The sequence below is a fragment of the Python bivittatus genome, unplaced genomic scaffold (genome assembly GCF_059951505.1).
Source record: "Python bivittatus isolate LINGU-HERP-01145 unplaced genomic scaffold, Pbiv_v1 ctg000220_np1212, whole genome shotgun sequence".
NCBI classification, from domain to species: Eukaryota; Metazoa; Chordata; class Lepidosauria; order Squamata; family Pythonidae; genus Python; species Python bivittatus.
The window spans coordinates 41952442-41974097 of record NW_028277048.1 but is presented as its reverse complement, the minus strand read 5'-3'; the positions used below and the strand labels follow the sequence as shown (position 1 = coordinate 41974097).

Genomic DNA, 21656 nt, shown 5'->3' with positions numbered 1-21656 from the left:
TTTATTTAAGATTTATCCCGTCTTTCTTTATGAAGAAAACCAAGGTAGTGATTTAAAAAAAAATCCAAGTACTTCAGATCTGAGCACAAAATATTACTGTTCCCCAACTGAATCAAAGTGCTATCCACTGATCCTTCGCTGAAAATTATACTGCTTTGACATCCACTGTCCCCTACTGCTGATCTCTATTTTGCATCTACTGCTTTGGCTATCCACTGTATAACAAACAATACAGAATCCTATTTTTTAAGTATTGATACTTGATTAAAAAATAAGTGGGAGTCATTTGATCAATACGTGAGTGGTTTTATGTTGTGAGTCTCATTATTGACAGTATGAATATACATTAGAACGTTTTTTAAGAAATCTTTTTTAGAGTTACTGAGATCAAACAAATAATGCATGTTCATACTTTTATAATGCTTTTCCTAACTGTTATACAATAAGGCAGTGTTTTTAAGTCACTGTAACTAAAAAGCAAGTGCATCTTGATCTATTTGTAAATGTTTAGTATATGTTTTTATGTCTCTATCCTTTTCACAGTGCTCTTGTGGATTTGGTTGTTTCCTCACTGACACTTGGAATCTATTCAATCCCCTCCCCCCACTATTTTTTCCGTTTTTATTTGAGGGATAAGGGTTGGCAAAGGGGGTTTTCTATTTGCGGACTGGCAATGGGAGCACAAATTTTAGGTCTGGATTATTTTGTGCTAACTCAAGGATGGTGGATAACACTGTGTAAACACCCTGAGCTGGCCTCCTCCAAATTTTATGCTGTGAGTTAGTGGAGGATACTAGGAGATGACAAAGAAAAATTTGGAAGGCGGAAGAGAAAGATAATCTGTTCTGGAACAGACCTAGCATATAAACAAGGGAGCCGGCGACTTGTACTTTTCTTCCAGTGCAAAAAAGAGGTGGCGGGCGCCAGAACTGGATGAGCCATAACGTGAAATAAAAGGTCCGAGTTCAGATAAATATACAGTAGTTCCTCTACCGTCTGGCTACTTGCGAAAATATAATCTTCGCTCGGGGGATGTAACATTTATCTCTGTGGGGACCTGTGATATATCTGTGATAGACTTTTCTTAGAAGGATGAAATGCAACGGCAGGTCGCGCAAAGCCGGCACTTCGTCGCTGGGGAGCAGCTGCTAGCAGTCGCAGGAGCCTGAAGCACCTGTTCTCTGCCGGAAGGGCTTTCGGGACGCGCCAACCGCTACGGTTTCCATGGAAACGAGGCCTCGGCCGTCGCGAAGACCCTGCTGCGCTTTTAAGAGAATAATCTGTCGGGTTGGTGGAACGGGAAGGGCGGTAATACGCCAAGGGAGGTGTCTAAAGGGGTCCGTCCCCGCTCAAATCTGATGATTCTTCAGCTGGAGGCATTTACTCCAGTCACCGGCCTCCCTTTAACCAAAGGTTGGTGTTTTGCATTTAATTTGCAGTATCTCTCACTGTGTTCTTTTATAGTTACATATGGCATTAATGTCCCACTGTAATAAAACCACAGCCTCATGGATGGAGAAAACTCTCTGGATCCTAAGAACTTGTATGTCATCTCAGACTTCCCTAAACCCTGTGATAAATGTGTAATCCCTCATTTGTTATTTATATTTGTGGAGCCATTTTCAGCATTGCTGCTTAATAGTGTCTGGTTTTTGTTATTAATAGGGGAAAGTTTGCTGCAACTGTATACATAAGTATGCAGTGTATTTCCCTTATTCTTTCATATATTCTTCACATCTCTTTTACGTATTCATAGAGTTGCTTTGACCACAATTTCTGACAACTAGTAGTCCATTGTTTCAACATTTTGAGGGAGGAAAGGCTCAGGATCTACTGTAGTATAAACTTAAAATAGACTCTACATAGTTTTACAAAGAAAGTCCCCCAAACTTATCCCCCAAATCAGGGGAAAAAATATCAGCCCATTTCATTTACATAACACTGTCCCTTTCATTTTGCTTTGTTATCCCATCTGCTGTAGCCCTTCCTTTCCCCCAAAATGTGAACTGTGTCTATCAGCTATGCAATGGCTGTCCACCTTTTCTTACAATTAAATGTTTAGATCTTGTCCATTGTGATCCAACCACATAGGCATGGATCACCTGAATCTGAAAGGGGGAACTATTTTGTTAAACTAAAAGCTTTAATAATGTTGATTCTGAACCAACAATAACTGTTCAGCAAGAAAAAAACAGACATAACTCAGTTAAATTGGCCACCAATGTAGAATTGGATTTTGGAATTTAAGCAATAATCTTCTGAAGTTGCAGAATATCTGTCATCTTGGTAATAAATGTAGAGATACCACTACAATAAAAATATGTTTGTAAAACATCAGACGTGACAGTGGCCTTCTGACAAAGACATACACAATGTTGGATGATTGTGCCTATTGTGATGGCTGGAATATGTAATCTTAACAAATGCTAAGTAGAGCACTGTTTACTGTTATGACTTTAATATGTTCTTACTTCAGCAGGATCCCATTTTTGATTTCTTAGATTCTTATTATTAGTTCTGCTTTTTTTAAAAAAATATTAACATGTACACGTTAGGATATTAAAGCTACAAGAGTAGATTTACTCTGCTCCAAAAGCCTTGTAAGAAAAGAAAAGCGTGTCCCTAATAAACACATACCATTCCCATTTCAAAAAAGGAGGAGGCAAAAGATGGTGATAATGTTGCTTTAATTTGCTCTCTTGAGACTATTAGAAAGGTCTTGTCTAAAAATTGAATCACTACATTTAACCAGCAGTTGGGCATATGACAAGGACTTTAAAAGCCTTCATATCACTTTGCAAGTGGCTAGCATCAAACTTTGTACTATTTAACAGAGAAAATTGTGTGTGTGTATAGTATGTATCTGTGTATATATACGAAGATATATATATATATATATATATATATATATATATATGTATGTATGTATGTATGTATGTATGTATATATATCCCACTTTTGCATTATAAAAAACAAATTTTGAGAATAAACTCCACATGAGTGATGGATCTAGACTAAACTAGTTGGAATAAGACATGTGGAAGGTGGATTTTTTTCCTCACTTCATTACATGGTGGTCAGAACTACATTTTTACCTATTGCCCATCTCTCTACAAGAAAAAGTTGTTAACATTTATTATAGACTTATGGGATATGCAAAATGTAGGAAGACATATAGAGGTCCTGTCCTTTTTAAGTTGTTTGATGTTAGGTATCTGGAGCTCTTCATCTAACTGAAAAACATTACATTTAAAAGCTACAATAGGTATTTTTTTAAAAAAATGTGAGAAACAAGCAAGATTATTTTTCCATTCATAGTTAAGCCCTACTCTTTTTAAACCCTTTGCTTGGGTTGATTCTCAATTGTTTATTCTTTGAAGTCTTACTGATTCTCTTGCCTAACATATTCATGATGTTCAACTCATCATAAGTGATTAAAAGTGTCCTGTTTCTTTGCAAAAACACTATTCTGTTTTCCACTAGTGGAGAACTACAGGCCCATATTGCTGAAAGCATAGAATTAAACAGTAAAGTATTTGGTTTTAGTTTCTATTAATGTGCTGGGAATAGTTAAATCTCTATTAAAAGAAAGCATTAAAGTGCTGTATCATATTTTATCTGAAAACCCTTTCTTGCATTTGCAAAGATTAAAAAGCTATTGTTGGACTGGAAAGAGGCACTGGCCAGATGCATTTATTGCTGTTCCCCCTGGCTTTATGTGTCCATAATAAGTGACACAGAAAAATGTGACACTTCCCTTAAAGTTCTAATGATTTTAAAGAATTATAAATATAGGAGATACAATGGCAGCAGCCTATGTAAAACCAGAAAATTGGATGGAATGGTTGAAATATGTGTACAGTGGTACAATATGGAGAAACAAGAAAGGGGAGCTGAATCTTTTCCTCCAACTATATTTTTTATCCTGAAAACATTTGCCCATTTTTTCTCCTAATGGAGATTAGTGCCAGTCATTTAAGATTTATAGTGTTGATGTTCTGTGGAGTGCTTGCAAAAAAAGTGGCTGAGAAGGGTACATCTGAGCCACAGGTCACAGATTGCTCTCCATTCTCTTAAAGCAGCACAGCAGAACTGTTATAATACAGTGGTACCTCTACTTACGAACGCCCCTACTTACAAAATTTTCGAGATACGACCAGCTCCGGCCCCAAAAATTTACCTCGATGTGCGGACACCGCCTCGAGGTACGGCCATTTTTCCACCCTGACACGTGGTCCGCGGCCATTTTTCCGTCCTGACACGTGGTCTGTGGGCGTTTTTCTGCCCCGCTGCGCAGCGCGCGGGTGTTTTGCCGCCCCACCGCGCCCCTGACGCGCAGCGCACGGGCACTTTTCCGCCCCTGACGCATGGTCCGCGGACGCCAGAACGGATTAATGGTAATTACATTGAACCTTATGGGAAAATTTGCTTCAGGGTGTGGGGTGTGACCAGATTCGGAGGGCGGAATGGATTAACCGTATTTACATTGAACCTTATGGGAAAATTTACCTCGACTTGCGACCAACTCGACTTGCGATCAGAGTCACAGAATAGATTAAGTTCGTAAGTAGAGGTACCACTGTATACTGAATGGAGAACACAGCATAACACCCATTTAAAAAGCTGGTTACAAGAGCTTCTATAACTGCAATTTTTTTTCAAAAACAAGTTCCATTGTCATTGATGGTAATTTTTTCCTAATAGGTATGATTAGGGAATGCAATGCGAATGTGAGAACTTATTCAGTGTTGATTTCCTGAAAAAGATCTCACATTTTGAAGTACTTTGCTAAGAATGAAGTTGCCCTTTAGGGATTTCACCCTTGCAAGAAGTTGATACACTGTTAATTGTGTTCATTGTCTCGTTGTTTCCTTGTTATGTTCTGTGTCGTTTCAGTTGCTCAGACTTCCTTAGTTGTGGAGTCCTTGGTGCTCTCTGAGCTTGGTTGTTTGCTTGCAGGCATTTTGTTACCTAACTAGGTAACATCATCGCTGATGTTTGCAAACAACCAACCAAGCTCAGAGAGCACCAAGGATTCCACGGTTCAACCCTGAGCTACATATATTCTCTTCTATTGGTTCCTTAGTTGTATTTGAGATGCCAAAAGAGTGTTTAATACAAGACACTGTATAGTATTGCATTCCCAGGCATGGGTGTCAGGAAGTTAGTTGAGCCCAGTCTGTTGTTGCAGGTTTTTTTAGTTGCCATAGTATGTTACTGTCCTTGTTTTTAGGGTTTTTTAAAAAAAATTTACTGACTGTATGATTTTAAAATTAAATTGTATAATTTTAAAATTAAAATAAAAAAGAGTCACCCTTTGGGGGAGATGGGTGGCATACAAATTTAATAAATAAATAAATAGAATTTTGTTAGCCGCCAAGAGTTGCATTTGCGAGATGGGTGGCCATATAAATGATAAATAAGAAATAATAAGAATTACTGAGCAAAGCTGTACAAGATTGTGCCAGCATTAAAAGTGGGGAAACATTCTTGTTATTCTACTGCTTCTATGAACATTATCCTTTCTCCATTTAATCCTCTCCTCCATGTTACACAAGTGACAGTAGTTCTGGTACAGATCTGTCTACTATATTGTAACAGAGGTGTTGGAAGACCTGATTCTGTGTTCTGTTCGTTCAGTAGAGCAACAAAAAGTATTTATCATTGAAAAAAAGGGATATCTTAAGCTTTAATGTGTGTCTTTCCAAGGATACTTAGAGAAGATAGTCTAGCTATAATAACTTTAAAAATAATTAAAATATAATAACATTATAGTGCTCTAAAATTATTCCAACCCAGTGGGAAGATTTAACTAAGGACTTAGTTCTGGCTATACCAGGATCTTTTTCACCAAAATAGAGTGCAAGGATTAACAAGCATCTAGTTCATCTCCCTTCTGCTCAGTGTGCTTTCCCAGTAGTGATCTGAAGGCCAGAGCAGTCTCTTTGAGCTTCCAGCTTCTAATCAGATGTTGCCCAGGTGTAACCCACCTGTATTTTCCTATTGAACATACTTCCTGATATATGGTTCCTGGTGCCACCTAGAAAAATATATTGTGTAGTTACTGATCCTTTCCCACTGAACAGATTTGTTAAAATAAAAATGATTAAAGAAGTGGTAGAAAGTATACCATATCTATCGGCATATCACACACACTTTTTTCCCTAAAATTTGGGGCTGAAATCCTAGCTGCGTGTTATATGCCGATGTGTGTGTTATTCGTCGATGTATAAGCCCCTGTATAAGGCCTGTGGCTTCTCACCTCAAGTGGCAGGGCTGGGAGATTGGAGCCTTCATTTGAGCCAGGGCTATAACCGCGGCTACAACCACGCACTTCCCACCTCTTCCTCTAATTCATGACACTTAAACCATGCCTCCTCTGTTTGCAGTCTTTAGTTACATCACCCGCGCGGTCCAGCACTCAGTGTGTCAGAGCAAAGCACCAGTGCTTTGCTCTGATTCATTACTACACACCAGACCGTGCAGGTGATGTCACTAAAGTACCACGAGCTTCCCTCCTCTCTTTGCAGTGTTCTGGCATGTAGTAATGAGTCTTTGCTCTGACACACTGAGTGCTGGACTGCACAGGTGATGTGAAACATTACTTGTTTCAGTTTCTTAAAACTACCGGTATCCCTAATGGAATCAAGACAAAAGTGTTTAGCATGTTCAGCTGGTTTCAAGTTAAAGGTTGTGGAATATGCCAAGCAACATGGAAATAGGACTGCAGCAAGGCATTTTGGAGAGCCACCAACAGAATACACAATACGAGAGTGGCGAAAAAATGAAGAAAAAATCAAGACATTATCAAAAACAAAATGCAATTTCCGCAGCAGTATTGCTAAATGGCCAAAATTGGAAGAACAGGTAAAAGAATTTGTACTTAATCAAAGAGAAGCTGGCATTGCTTTATCAACAAAAATGATAATTATTCAAGCAGTGAAAATCAGCAAAGAGTTATAAATACATCATTTCAAAGGGACAGTATCGTGGTGCCAAAGATCTATGAAGAGGCATGAGCTTCGGATGTGAACAAGAACCAGGATTGCCCAGCGTATACCGAATGATTATGAAGAGACGCAGTTAAACAAAATATTGTTATCAAATCTTTTAAGAAATGTGGCATAAGGAATGCTTGGATGGTAAAGAAGACGAACTGATTTATGAAGACAGTAGCAGTGAAAGCAGCAGTGTTCAGTTTGATTTTGAAGATAGCAGTGAAGACGAAGAGTTTCATGGTTTCCAAGATAGCAGTGATTCTGATTAAAATTTTTGTAAAAACTTATAATATCTAAGTGTTTTCGTTCAAAGAGGTGCTTTTTCTTTCATATGATATATTTACCTTATAAGTGGTATAAATATTAATAAACAAAAAGTTCAGAGCTCCCTTTATTTTGCTTCCAAGTCATTTATTTTAAATTTAAGTTTTTTTACTCAAACTTCCTTCTTAAAATTAAGGTGCGTGTTATACACCGATAAATACGGTGCTTTCATCTGGGCCTCTTGTAAAAGTTTGTGTATGAGGCAGCAGCATCTGCAACAAATCACAGTGATGCCAAAATAACAAGATACACAGTAACATAATCATGCAAATGCTGCAATTACCTATTGCATTAGGACATCTGACAAACTTTTGTAAGCCATAGCATTTGTGTGGTTATAATGTCATTTGTGGACACCAGTGGAATGAGACAAGGTGATTGCAAAACAAAGGGATCATCTAAAAGCACTCATCATTTTGTCTTCCCACAAAATAAGGAGTTAAAAATTGAATAGTTGTACATATTGACTGATAGCACTAGGAACCTCTGTCTGGAAGCATCACACACAATCTTGGAAAAGTTTCCTGGTTTCTTGTGAGACTTTTATAGGCAAGATGTTATGTTACACATTCATCATAGAAATGAGCCACAGTGGTTTAACATATCATTCATATGTGGCTTGGAAAAATGTGTGACTCCTTCCATTGGCTGTTTTTGTATTTTTGTCTTGCAGTGAAATTTTGTTTTACAGGTCAGAGTGGTAGCTGGACAGATTGAGAAACAGTGCTGAAATTAATACCATGGGGTGTCAGACATTTTAATTTCAAACTATTTGAAATTATTTTTATAATATAACAAACAATACAACAATAGCAAAAATACTAGTGTTTATATACTATAAAAACCCTACATAGACTATAATGATTAAAATGAACTAAACATAAAAAACTAATATAGAAAATGAGAGATCCATATGGTAAGAATTTGGTATCAATATGAGATTAATTCAATCCTCCATCATCATAAGGCATCCTTGGTTTGGCCAAAGATATTTGAAGAGTTTTGGCCAGCCATCAAAACTTTATTTATTTATCTATATAAAATATCTATTAGGAATTAACACTGGAATCCCTCTTAAAATATATATTAGTCTCAATGTAATAATCATGTTGATTACATAGATCTTATCCACAGACTTAACTATCTGTTTATTGTATCTGTATATCTGAACATATTTAATTCAACATACTATGAAATATTTCATGAAAGATATAAAAAGTAGTTTATAAAGATCAGAAATCCAACTTTGCAGGCCTCTGCCTAGCTCAAACAGCCTTCAGGCTAAACCTCCACATTTTAAATGGTGCCCTTGAAAGTGACCCTCCAGCTGAATTCACCTACCTGTCTGGCTCCAGAATAAATGCTGTTGACTATATAATTGTCTCTAGGGACCTTCTCCCTTATGCCAAGGCCCTAGAAGTTATGCCTAAGTTTGACAGCGATCATTTCCCAATCTTGCTCCAGATAAATGTCTTCACTCAAGAAACACATACTGAGAACTGCTACCAACTCTTTCTAATGCCAGGAGGAACAACTCACTGCTGAGCCAAGTGGATCCCATATCTAAATCAAATGATAACTGAGCTACTGGCCTTAGATCACCTACAGTGCCTTCAGTCTGCCCTGACATCAGCTGAGTCTCCTGATGCCCTCTTGGAGAACTATAACACTCTTACCCAAGAGCTACATCAGCATCTAACCCATAACAACAGTGCACCCTTGAGGCAACAATAGCACCACTCCAAGCCATGGTGTTTGACAAGGACTGTGTTAATGTCAAAAAAGCTCTTGCTACCACTTACCAGGCTTATGTATCCAATACTACACCAACAGCTGCAGTGGACCTCCTCCAGCAGAAGAGATACTACAGATAACTGCTGGCACTCAAGAAAAAGGAAGCCATGAAAAACAACTGCATACAACTCATTCAGGCAGTCAAATCTAATGACTCAGCCTTACTCTAGCATATCACATCAAGCTCCCAAAGGAATGGTCCATCCATGGTGGACTTTCACACACCCCCAGGGACCTGGGAGGCATACTTACAGGAACTCTACACAGACACCTCTGTTGGAAATAGATGCTCTAGCCAAACTATAGAAAATCTGCCAATGTGGGCACCAGTGACAGTGATCAAGAATCTTGTTGCTCAACTAAGACCAGGGAAGGTCCCAGGAGAAGAACTGATCCCTTCAGAGGCCATTAAAAACAACTCGGACTTCTGGGCCCCCACTCTGGCCTCACTCTTTACCTGCATCGACACTTATGGCCAAGTCCCCAAGGACTGGGGGCTTGCGATCATTGTCCTATATATAAAAAAGGGAAAAAGGATGATCCTGCTAATTATAGAATGATCAGCCTCTTCAACACAATCAGCAAACTCTATGCAAGACACTTATAGTGGAAATTCCAGGACTGGCTAGAACAAGAAAACATACTTGCAGAGGAGCAAGCTGGCTTTAGGGAAGGCCAGTCCACCACTGATCAGTGCCTAGTATTCCATCATGTCATTGAAAAATACTCCTGCAACTTTTACAGACTTCAAAGCAGCATTTGATTCCATATCCTGAGCTAAATCGTGGAAGAAACTAGAGGCTTCCTCAATTGACTGATGTCTACTTCATTTAATATGTATATTACGTGAAGTGACTTCACTCAAAGTAAGATGTAACCCTCAGTGCCATCTCACCAGTGCCATTGAAACTGAGAAAGGCGTCAAGCAAGGCTGCATATTAGCCCCACTCTTATTCAATTTCTGTGGTGGGCCATCTCCACAACACAAACTTTCACTCCCCAAAACTTAGTGGAAGACACATTTCTGTTCTATTCTATGCAGAAGATGCAGCAATACTTTCAAGAACACCTATTGGCTTTAAAATAGCACTGAGATCAGTAGCACACTACTTCAAGGAAGACCAGCTAGAACTCAATTATCAGAGAATTAAAATCACGGTATTTGCCAAAAGGCCCCAAAAGCCACTCCTGGAGCATAGATGGCCACATGATTGAGTAGGGCTCCTGTTTCAAATACCTCGGGGTAGTCATTCTGCTGGCAGTAGGAAAGCCTACAGGACTACATTGCTGAAAATGCACAGAGGAGCTCATCTGCCATCCTTAAATTCCTTAAGACAAGAGGTGGCCACTATATAGCTGTAGCACTCAAATTATTTGAAGCCAAGCCAACTTCTTTATGGTGCCCAGCTGGGCCCCTTCTCCAATTTTGCATCATTAGAACTTGTACAATTCAAATTTCTAAGATCAGTCCTTCAAGTCCCAAAATATGTCTCTAATGCTACTCTGTGACTACAGACAGGCCTCGTGAAAGTGGAGGCTAGAGTGTAGGTGACCATACTCAACTGTTGGCTCAGACTATCCTTTTTTCCCCTTGGCCTGGTCCCATTAACTATAAGTGATGATTTTCAATCCACATATAAACAGGCAGTGGCAACTAAAATCTCATCCTTGGGTTTTTCTCCAGGTCTTCTATTCAGCATGTAGCAGACACAGAGTGCCATTGGATCTAGCCAGGACCCCAATCTTACCAATGAATCCATCGGGTACCCTGCCTCCCCTATGGCATACTTAACTAAACTCAACTTACTTAAACTCCAGAGGGCCTTTACTCTGACATGATGTCATGCCCTCCCCTCAGCTGTCCTTGAAGGCTGATACAGGAAGATTCCTCATCCAGAGAAACAATGCCCCGGTGATTCTGGACAACAGAAACAACAGAGCATGTGCTTCTCCAGTGCCTGTATTACAGAGGCATTTGTACCTGCCTGATCTCATCATTTGTCAGCCCTCCCAGGTAAACCAGACAGGAAATATGACCAGATGAGCTACTTCTACTTTACTGATAGGCTACATTAACAGAATCTTGCAAGTCTGAAAGTACAAATCTTCCACTGTCCCTATTTACTGCCTGGTCAGTTAGACCGGGTCCTTTCTAAGTTTCTTTCTTTGCCTGTTACTCAGTTGTGGGCTCCTCCCACTTTTATCTGATCCTTGCCTAGGCACCATCTCTTCCCCCCATCTTCCAAGGTCACTCTTACATTCCATGACACCATTACTGCATAAATATCCAGGGCACACAGGACAATTCTACACCTCCCTGTTGCTTACCAATACCAACCCTGCTACAACATACATACAATGTTGCCAGGTTCTGCACAGCAGCATTTAAAATTCGTCAGATGATGACCTGTGCCATAAACTAGACTTAATGAGCATCTAGTTTGCCATAATTTGATATAGGCTTCTACATACTAACATTTATGCTTCCCTATACCCATCTAATGCTTATATCCCTCCTTTTAGATTCTTTGAGACTCTTGTTTTTTTATATAGAATCCCCTATCGGGGGGAGATGGGTGGGGGAGAAATTTAATAAAATAAAATATATGCTTTCTGTTTTAATATATTTTTATATCTTCTAGCTTTTCATAATTTTTATTTGTAAACTCTGATGTATCTTCTGTGCTTTTTAATTGACTGTACCCCACCATCCTTATGCTGATCTATGACCGTAGTAAAGATTTGAAGTAGTTTATAATGTCTGTACAAATGGTAAAACGCAATTTCTTACAATAGTCTATAGATATTTTAAATTCTAAAGGAAGCAGATTGAATTTTTTCCAGTTAAAGTTATAACCAGAATATAAATTATTTTGCTACACAGCTTCATTAAATTGTGGTAGTAACTTTGAATAATTATCCAAAATAAGAATTATATCATCAGCACATAAGAAAGGTTTGTATTCAGTATCATGCCATCATACCCTTGATATATTGAGATTGTCTAATGAAAGTAACTAAAGGTTCAAGAACTAGAATAGAGGAGATTGGGAGCATCCTTAATGGGTACCACAGTATAGCTTAATAGGTTGAGGAACAAATCCATTTTTTGTGATCTTGGCTGTATGATTAAAAAAAAACTAAATTGTAATCCAATGGACAGAAGATGATGGAGACCAATATATTTTTAGAAAACACTTCATAAATTCTATGTGGACCATATCAAAGGCCTTTTCATCATCTAACAAAATTCTAACTTATGTGTCATTATGTCCAAGATGTTGATTGCCAATGAATATTATCAGATGTTTATCTGTTTTTTATAAATCTGACTGAGATGAATGTACTCTCCTGGCTAATGCTAATATTTTGGGGTCTACATTAAGAGATAATATTGGTCTATATCTGGTATATCTGCTAGGGTCTTTTTCAAACTTTAATATTCCTGTGATGTAGGCCTCATTAAATGAAAGAGGCCTTTTGCAACTTCATAGATTGGATTCTGTCGATAATTTCTTGCAATTACAGTGGCTGTGCCAATTTTTATATTATTAAATCTCTTCCCTTTCAGTATTTTGTCCCAAAATAATAATTTGTGGTATAGTTATAGATGATTCCAGTTCATATAGATGAATATAAAAATAGAAAACCTGCTAATTAATAGAGTAATATGGGCCAGTTAGCCTGAACTCCTGATATAAACTTTCATTGTTTTTGTTCTTTCAGCCAGTGAGCCAATAACTTTTTAGCTTTCTGCTTCCAAATAATTCTAATTAATACATTTCAAATAATGAGATTATTCTGAATGTTGTTTTGCCTCAATCTAATTTTAGCTCTAAAAATACTCTGTATAATTCATCTGTATAATTCATCTGTCTTGCATAAGGCAAGTAAGTTTTTAACCTTCTTTCCAGTTGTACAAGATTGAAATGGCTAAATCTCTTTTTTGCTGAAGCAACAGCATTAATAAATGCCTTAAATATGTCCCCAAAGATTAACTAGTTAGTGGAACCTCTGCTTGTTTCAGACAGACAAATTCCCTTCGTGATGTATTCTACAAAAGAAGAATAACTTCTTGGAAGATATTCAGATATCAGATAAACATTGACACCATGCCTGAAAAGTGTTCCATAAGTTGGGTGTCAAAGCCAAAAAGTTACCACCTATCTGCCATTTTTGTTCTTTTGTTCTGCTTTAATCTGCTCAATAATCTGGGTAAATTATAAAGTGCTTTAAAATATTTAAAGTGTAAAAGAATAAAAACAATATAACAGCAAACATCTGTCTAATCTCTGAAGATGAATAAAGGACCACAGAGAAAGACCCACATGTGCAGACAGCTTCATATAAGGGAGTGGATGTTATTCAGGAAATCAAATTCCAAACTATATATGACTTCAGATCTAAATACAAGTGCTTTAAATTGCACTAAGGAACAAGACAGACACTACTGAAGCTATTAAAAACATGGCTGATCCTAATTAATAATAGTAGCAGATCTTTGGAGTAGAGGATAGTAGTATACTTTATTGATTAGTCAATTGACCATATCAAAGCACAGGTGTCAGCCACAGTAAGATACAATAAAATGAAATAAAGTGAGGTTTAATAAAATAAGATAAAATAGACTACAGTGAGATAAAATAGATAAAATATAGTAAGGTAAGATAAAGTAAGGATAAAAAGTAGAAAATAGTATAAGATAAAATGGAGTGCAGAGATACATAATAAGATATTAAAATTTGAAAACAATATGTGTTTAGGTGAATTCATCACCTTTGCATGCGACCCCAGTGTGTTCTATAAAACATGTTCTCTGTTGGACTATAAACTTAACAGTTCTAGTAACTAGATATTTGTGCCCTGAAGGAAATAAGATAATAGAGTCCCAATATATGGTTCTGTCAAGTAGTGTAAGTACTGAGCTCTTACTGATGCATGTAATTGATAGTTGAACAGGACATGTGCAATGTCTTCTATTTCTGATGCTCCACAAATACATGTTCTCTCACAATATGGCACTTGGTGGAATTGTCCGTATTTGGCCATAGAATTTGACTGCTCAAATCTTGCTCTGGCAAGAGTTATCCCATGGTATTGAGTCAAACTCTTTGTCAAGTGTTTTTCTGTTTGGAAGGAAGTAGATCTTTGGACCAACTGAAGTTACCAAAGATCCAAAGTTGCCTCACTGCATATTGCAGTAATTAGACCTAGACGTTATTATTAGGTGTTTAACAGCGGCCAAGCTGGAACCAGCCTCTTTGTAAACTAACGGATATTAGTTATCAGTTTCTACCCATTATCCCTTTTCTTTGGTCCATATCTGTATAATCTAAATATGATTACCTTATGCCAGACATCATGTACAGCCTAAAAGGATGGATGGAGTTATGACTGAAGATAAAGTGCCCTTTTCTGCTTTAATTAATGTATCATCTTTTTCAGGAGCAACAATGTTATATGCAGAGAAAGATTTAAATGAACTACTTATCTGTAAAGAACAAGAACTGAAAGAACTACAAGTTCGGCAGATGCATTTTCAGGAAACTACACTGCAAGAAACCCGAAAGCAGCTTCAAGAAATGCACAGCAAATTTAACAGTTTAAAGGAAGATTTCACTTATAACCTTAAAGTCCTAGAGGAGAGAGATAGAGAGTTGGAGCACTATGATACTTTATTCATCCAGTTGAAAATGGTTGAAAATGCTAACCAGGTAGAGGTTAGTGACCTTAGAATACAGGTGGATAAGCTGCAGCAGGCACTTGCTCAGGAAACAAAAAAACAAAAGGCTTTCAAAGATCAATATCAACAGAAACTGAAAGAACACCAATTAGCGTTGGGGCAGCTCCATAGGTAAGATAGTTCAATTCTGCCTGCCAAGTATGGGCTTTAGGGTCTAGGGTCTATAGCCTTCTTCCTTTTGTCCAGCTTACTGGTGATTATTGTATGATAGAGAAATTTTAGTATTAGATGCTAAAGCTACAAAGATACTCTTGGGAAAAAAAGAATGCTGCTAACATTGCTATTCTTATGACATTTTTTAAAAGTATTATTTAATGCAGATGCTCTGAATCCTTCCCTACCTCATTTAATAAGTTATAAGTAGGAATGAATTTATTTATTCATTAAATATATAACCCACTGCATCTCAGCAACTCCCAGTGGTTTACAACAATTACATAATACATCAAGTAAAATGTCCATGATAAAATAGAATACACATTTAATTAATTAATTAGAACAACAATGCTGCAACTAAGATAGAATGAAACAATCATAATTAACCCCCCAAAGCCTTTCTCCAGATAGACTGGTTGGAACTTGACTGAAAATAGCATGTAAAGGAGTTATACATGGTAATGCATTTTTTTATTTTCAAAATTGTTGCCCCAGAAATCTCAGTATGGTTAAAGAAGCTTCTAGGGTAATCCCTTATTTTCCAATGAAATGGATATGGGCAGAGTAAGGAAGTAGCATGCAATTTTGCTGGTCCCCAAACAGCAAATACAAGCATTGGCTGGGTTTAAGCCTTAAACTAAGTCATAGTACGGGTTGTTTGCATTTGGTTTAGCATGGACTGTGGATTCACATATTATAGTTGGCATAAATCTGTGTTGCTCATAAGCTATGAAATGCCCTCCTTCAGCTTCCCCTTTCTCTACACTTACAAAAGGAGTCACAACATTTCTTTTTAGCCAGTTTGAATTAATACTGAGATTAGTTTTATTGCTAGCTACATTTCTGCCCTCTGAGCAGAAATACAAAGTTTAAATTAAATTAAATAAAAAAATTAAACAAACCAAGCTGTTATAGCTTGTTCAACTACCTTTGGGTAAAAGAATCCTGATTCAGAATTATCTGTAAATGCAGCCACTCTGTGCCTTATCCTTCCAATTTGGAATGAGAGTTTGGCTAATATATTCTAGCATTGGAGTCAGATGTAAGCTACAGGCTGACAGTTGGCTATGCCATCCCTGTGCTAGAATCCATTTTGCTAGATCCACTAAGGTCTTGTTTGCAAAACATGTGTAATCCAGTCAGGCACTAACTGTCAGATCTCTTTATCTGTGGTTCTAACATCATAAAGTTATGTAGGAAGTGAATCAAGAGTTACCATTTTAGGAATATAAAGTCCACATCCACTTGTACAGGAAGTGCCACCATAGGAATACTAGGAAGGTTTCATAACTTCAGCTACCACTATCCAGAGCACTGACAAAAAAGAAACAAAACAAAATAAACCAGATTTTCCTCCATGCTCTGATTCACATAAGAACTTAAACCTCACATTCATGCTGACTGCTTGTTGCTCTGTCTTCCAGCAGTTCCCACCATTTCGCATCTTCCTGCAACCTGGCTGCGTAATACAGAAGATAAGACACCAGATGGAACACTGAAAAGCCAGCATGTTCAGTTGCTGTTAGGAATCTAGTAGTGAGTCCTGTAATGGAGGACCTGCTTTTCTCAGCCAATCTGTAGTCCCAACACTTTTTGTTGGAGAACTGAATAGGGAGGACTAGGCAACTGCCATGCTTAGAAATGAATTACTATGTTTATGTGATGTGGCTGAAACTGGAGTGCACCTTAACCCAAAACAAAATGGCAGTTGGGATTAAAGCTGCTCTTAACTAACCTCTCAGCTAATTGATTTTAGATAATCACATGACATGCCCCAGTCATAATTCGTTAAACTTACATGAAAATAACTATAAATTATGGTCTCTGGTAGCTGTAATGAATTGATTATTCTTACCACATATATTGTCAAAGGTTCATACCAGGTATGGCAGCTCTTTTCCTCATTCCCAAGCAGACACAAGGTTAGATAAGTAGATTTATTGCTAAGAATTAAGAAACCATTAGAGGTATGCAGTATTCAGAGCCAAAGCATAAAATGTACTTCAGATCCAGTGTGTGCTTACTGTACCTGTTGTCCATTGTGATTCTGTCATGTGAATTTATATGGTCAGGCCACCTATCTTAATCAAATAACTGTGTGCCTAACATAACCCTCACACATACACACACACCCCAAATAGAAAATACAATAAAATATATCAGGTAAAAATAATCAACTTGTCAATCAGCACAGGGCAAAAATACAAACCAGGCTCCACTAACGTTCTTGTCCTAAAACCTGAAGGAAGAGACAGGTTTTTAAGGCCTTTTGGCAGAACAACAGGGTCAGGGCCATCTAAACCTCAGGGGTGAGGCTGTTCCACAGATCAGGCACCATGACAGAGAAGACATGTTTCCTATGTGTTATAAGATGACACTGTTTCACAGAAGGGATCTGGAGCATGTCCACGCCACGTGGACATGCTCCAGATGGTGGGATACACAGAAACCACTTGAAACAGGTGATTGCTCAAAATCCTGGCCCATGCCATATGGAGCTATATAGGTGATAACCAGCACCATGAATTGTATCTGGAAAACTACTGGAAGCTAGTGCATTCATGTAGCAGTGGTGTTACATGGGTGTGTTGTGGTGCACACTAAACTGCCCACAACACTCCATTCTGGACCAACTGGAGCTTCCAAATCCTCTTCAAGGGGAGCCCTACATACAGTACTGCTGTAGTCCAACTGAGAAGTGAGTGAGACATAACTGACTATGAACATACCTCCCAATCCAGAAACAGAACTGGCATACAAGATGGATTTGCAAAGGACCTTGTGGCCATAGCTGCCAGCTGCAAACAGGAGCTGTGAGTCCAGGAGGATTCACAGATTGCACACACATTCGTTTTTAGGGAGTGGTATCCTATCCAGAGTTAAGGATAGAAGTTCTCCAGTTCCAGGGCTCCTAAGAGTCGCAACCACTCGGTCTTGCTAGGGATGAGTCAAAGCCTATTGCTTCCCATTGAGACCCTCACAACCTTCAGGCATTGGGAAAGAACCTTGACAGGATCACTTGGGTGGCCTAGGGCACAAATATGTAAATGAGTATCATAAACATACTGATGATACTTAACCCTGTGCTGACAGATGGCCTCACCCAGTAGCTTCATGTAGACATTAAGTTGGAATGGAGAAAGAAATGCATTTCTGTCAGATCAGTATTGCTCTTTTTGTTACTAATTCCATGATTTCATAGTTCTAAAGATGCCGATATCAACCATTATCGTGAGGAATATGAAAATGTGAAACAACGATTGGAGAGAAAGCTCCAGGAAGTAGAAGGTGAACTTGCTTTGCAAAGACAGGTACAAAAGGCATAACAAGCTGTTTAAATAGGGAAACATTTACATTTTCCTTTCAGTAAACAAAAAGAATGCATTGTATTCAATATTCTGAAGTATTTCCCTACCACTATCCTACCCCTATCCAGTTCAACTTATGGTGATTTTATTAGACATCTTACATTAAATAAAGATATGCATAGCAGTGGGAATAACTGAAACTACTTTATCATTCTACATATTAGGCAATAAGTGCTTTACTTCCCAACATGGCATTCTCCTCTTGGAAAAATTGGTAGGATTATTTCTAGTAAAATGAGATGGTGTAAAACACTTTACACAGGGGTACAGCCAAAATGCTGTGCTAAATTTTCCAACCTTGAATTTCAGGAAGGTCATTACTATAAATCAGAAGCAGCTTTAGGCAGTTGCAAAGGCTAAATAAACACTCTGGCCTGTGCCAGCACTCAGTGCTTCTCTGATTTCAGGATTTCAGCTTTGTAACTTTAAAAAAACCTGTTGACTAACTTAAGGCATTTTAACTATTTATTGATACATTTTTTACTGTATACTACTGTCAGTTGATTTCAGGGTAGGAACCTTGTTATGATATGTAAAGAGGTATAAATATTTTGAATAGAAAAAAGTATATTTCAAGGGATTATTTATAGGTTTTCCAAATAACAACAAAAAGAACATAAAAAATTATACACCTGGCAAGCATATGGATGAATAATATATTCAAAAGAACAGGGCTATAGCCACATTAATAGAAATAGTAATGTTTCTGAAATATAAAAATAATTGTTAGGATTGTAGCAGAGCAGCATAAATAAAATATCTGTAAAATATCTTATGTTGTTTAGCAATATGACCTTCAATGTTTTTCTGCTCATGTTCTATTATAGTACTCTGGGGCCAAAATAGCCCTACCCCCAACCCCTCAAAACCTACTGAAGCTGAGAAGACTAGCGATCACCTGTAGTCCTAATTTACAAAAAAACCTCTTCTTTCCCATGTACTTAATACATTGTAAATTGTAATACTCTTTTTTTAAAAAAAAGTTATTTGTGAGCCCTTGAAGGTTTCTTTATTCTATAGTCTTTTATGAGATTACTATATCACTACAATTGCATATGTTTCATTTCAGGAACTTCTTGCAGAAATTGATACAGAAATGAAGAAAAGAGAGCATGAGTTTCGAAAGAAGGCAGATGAAATGAGCAATTTTGTTCTATCCCATGAGCTTAAGGTAACTGTGCCCTCAAGTGTAAACTAGACATGTAAAGCAGATATGCTGTGGTATTATTCACACTTTTTTATTCTCATACACTGAGATCATGCCCTGTTTTCATGACCAGGCAAACTTATTCCAGCTATTATAAGGAGTAATATAAGGAGAACTATTTTAGGAAGCAGCTTCCTGAAACGATAATGGTTTTATCTATTGGCCCACCATTTTAGATGGGTGACAGAGGAGAGGAGTAATTATTTTTATTCCTTAATTCAGATATAACAGTGTCTAACATTGGCATACTTGGAATTAATGTTATTTCTGAATTGAGGAAGGTGCTTTAATGAACAGTTATTAAAAACATATACAAATCATCCAGTTTGTCCACTCTGTTCTATATGCAGGCAGATTACATGCAGACTATATACAGACATTAATCTTTAATGGGAACAGTAACTAACAGTGCCATTAAGGTGTTTATTCAAAAGTAAGTCTTATAACTTTAATTGGTCTTGAATTATGTTTTGAATTGCAGCCTAACGCAATAAAGCAGAGGAAAACTGTCGAAAAATAGAAACTGGTGGAGAAAGGAAGTTCGTAAGGCTATAGAGTACTGTAGAGATGTATAAGGGACTGATGCTATGCTGTGGGGGTGGGGGTGGTGGAGAGCAACATTTTTGGGCTGGAGGCACAAATACAGAATTTTAAAAGTATATGATAGGCAACTCACAAAATACCTGCTACAGAAGGTTTGCCTATTCACAAAATGGCTACCATGTTGGGCATGCCCCATCATATAACATCCATTTACCAGAAGATGAATTAGCTTCTCAAGGAGGATCTTGTGAAAATGAAAGGCTTTCCTGTAAATAAAGATGGTACTGAATGCTGGTGCTTTGCAACGCAACATGTCAGGTTCATGTATAATATTTTAAAATCAAATCATTTTTTTCAAAATCAGGTGAGGGAAGGAAACTGATGGGTACTACAGGAGATGTTGAGAGACACATTTTAGACATTTAAAATAACTTAATTTGAGCAATATCTTTATAGATCTCCAAATAAATTATTTGGGGGGAAGGAGTTAAAACATGTACATATATTTTGTTTACCAGTTCACCTTTACGCCAGCTGGAAAGTATCACAGAATTATAGAGTTTATAGTATAGTATACAGATAACTTTAGCCATCTAATCTAACCTACTGCTATTATAGGAATCCATATTAAAGCATCTCTGACAAATGAATGTTTAGCTTCTGCTTAAACACATCCAATAAAGAAAAACCAGCTACTTATTTGGGTAATTGTATCCACAGTCAAACAGCTCTTACTATTCAGAAAAGGGTGGTCAGGTCAGATAACATGTTCATATTATTTGCATATAAAGAAAAACTCCTGATTCAAAGCCATTTATTTGCTTTTAAGTTTCCTTGAGTGCCCTGGTTCTCCATGTGTACTGGCCTCCAGAGACAAAACAGCTCATATAACTATGAAGTATCAGTTCAGGCACTGTTCCAAGAAATAGTGGAAACTAATTTGTAACTCACTTCAGACCATAACTGTTGATTATGGCATACCATCTTAATCAATTAAGATATTATAGACTATAGAACCAGTCTTTTATTTAAATATTGTAGAATTTATCCAACACAGATATACTTCAGCCCAATTATTATTATGCTGAACTATTATGTTTTCATAGCACCAGCTCTAAATTTTTTAGAAGTTTGTTTTAAACATCAATGATTTTTTTTGCAGTTTTTCTGTTCCTCTTTACATTAATCCAGCATAAATATGGGTAAATAGTAATTGGAAAAATAAAATAGTTCAGTTAAGCAACATATACACATATACATTTATTTCCCAGGCAAATTTTACATTATTGTATCATTACTGATTATTAAAAAAATCCCCTCTCACCCCTATGGGTGGTATGTGTCTTCCTCAATCTTGGGTCTTCTGCCAGATGCCTGGGAGTTTAAGGGTTCTATGCAGTATCTTAGCTGTTCCTAGAACTGCACTTTTCTGGACAGAGAGTTCTGATGTTGTTCCTGGGATCTGTTGAACTCTTGCAGCTTAGGAGTCACAGCCCCGAGTGCTCCTACCACCACCAGGACCA

At 37.5% G+C, this 21656-nt stretch overlaps 1 protein-coding gene across 1 annotated transcript in view; it reads left to right on the top strand.

Annotated features, from left to right (window-relative positions):
- The first annotated feature begins 896 nt into the window (after nucleotides 1-896).
- CCDC57 (coiled-coil domain containing 57) overlaps nucleotides 897-21656 on the top strand; it is an 89784-nt gene continuing 69024 nt past the window's right edge. Inside the window, exons 1-4 of the mRNA XM_088138442.1 lie at nucleotides 897-1413; nucleotides 14562-14970; nucleotides 18218-18326; nucleotides 19453-19554. Of these exons, the coding sequence (XP_087994568.1) occupies nucleotides 1359-1413; nucleotides 14562-14970; nucleotides 18218-18326; nucleotides 19453-19554 (675 nt within the window). The 5' untranslated portion in view covers nucleotides 897-1358. The remainder of the gene's footprint in view (nucleotides 1414-14561; nucleotides 14971-18217; nucleotides 18327-19452; nucleotides 19555-21656) is intronic.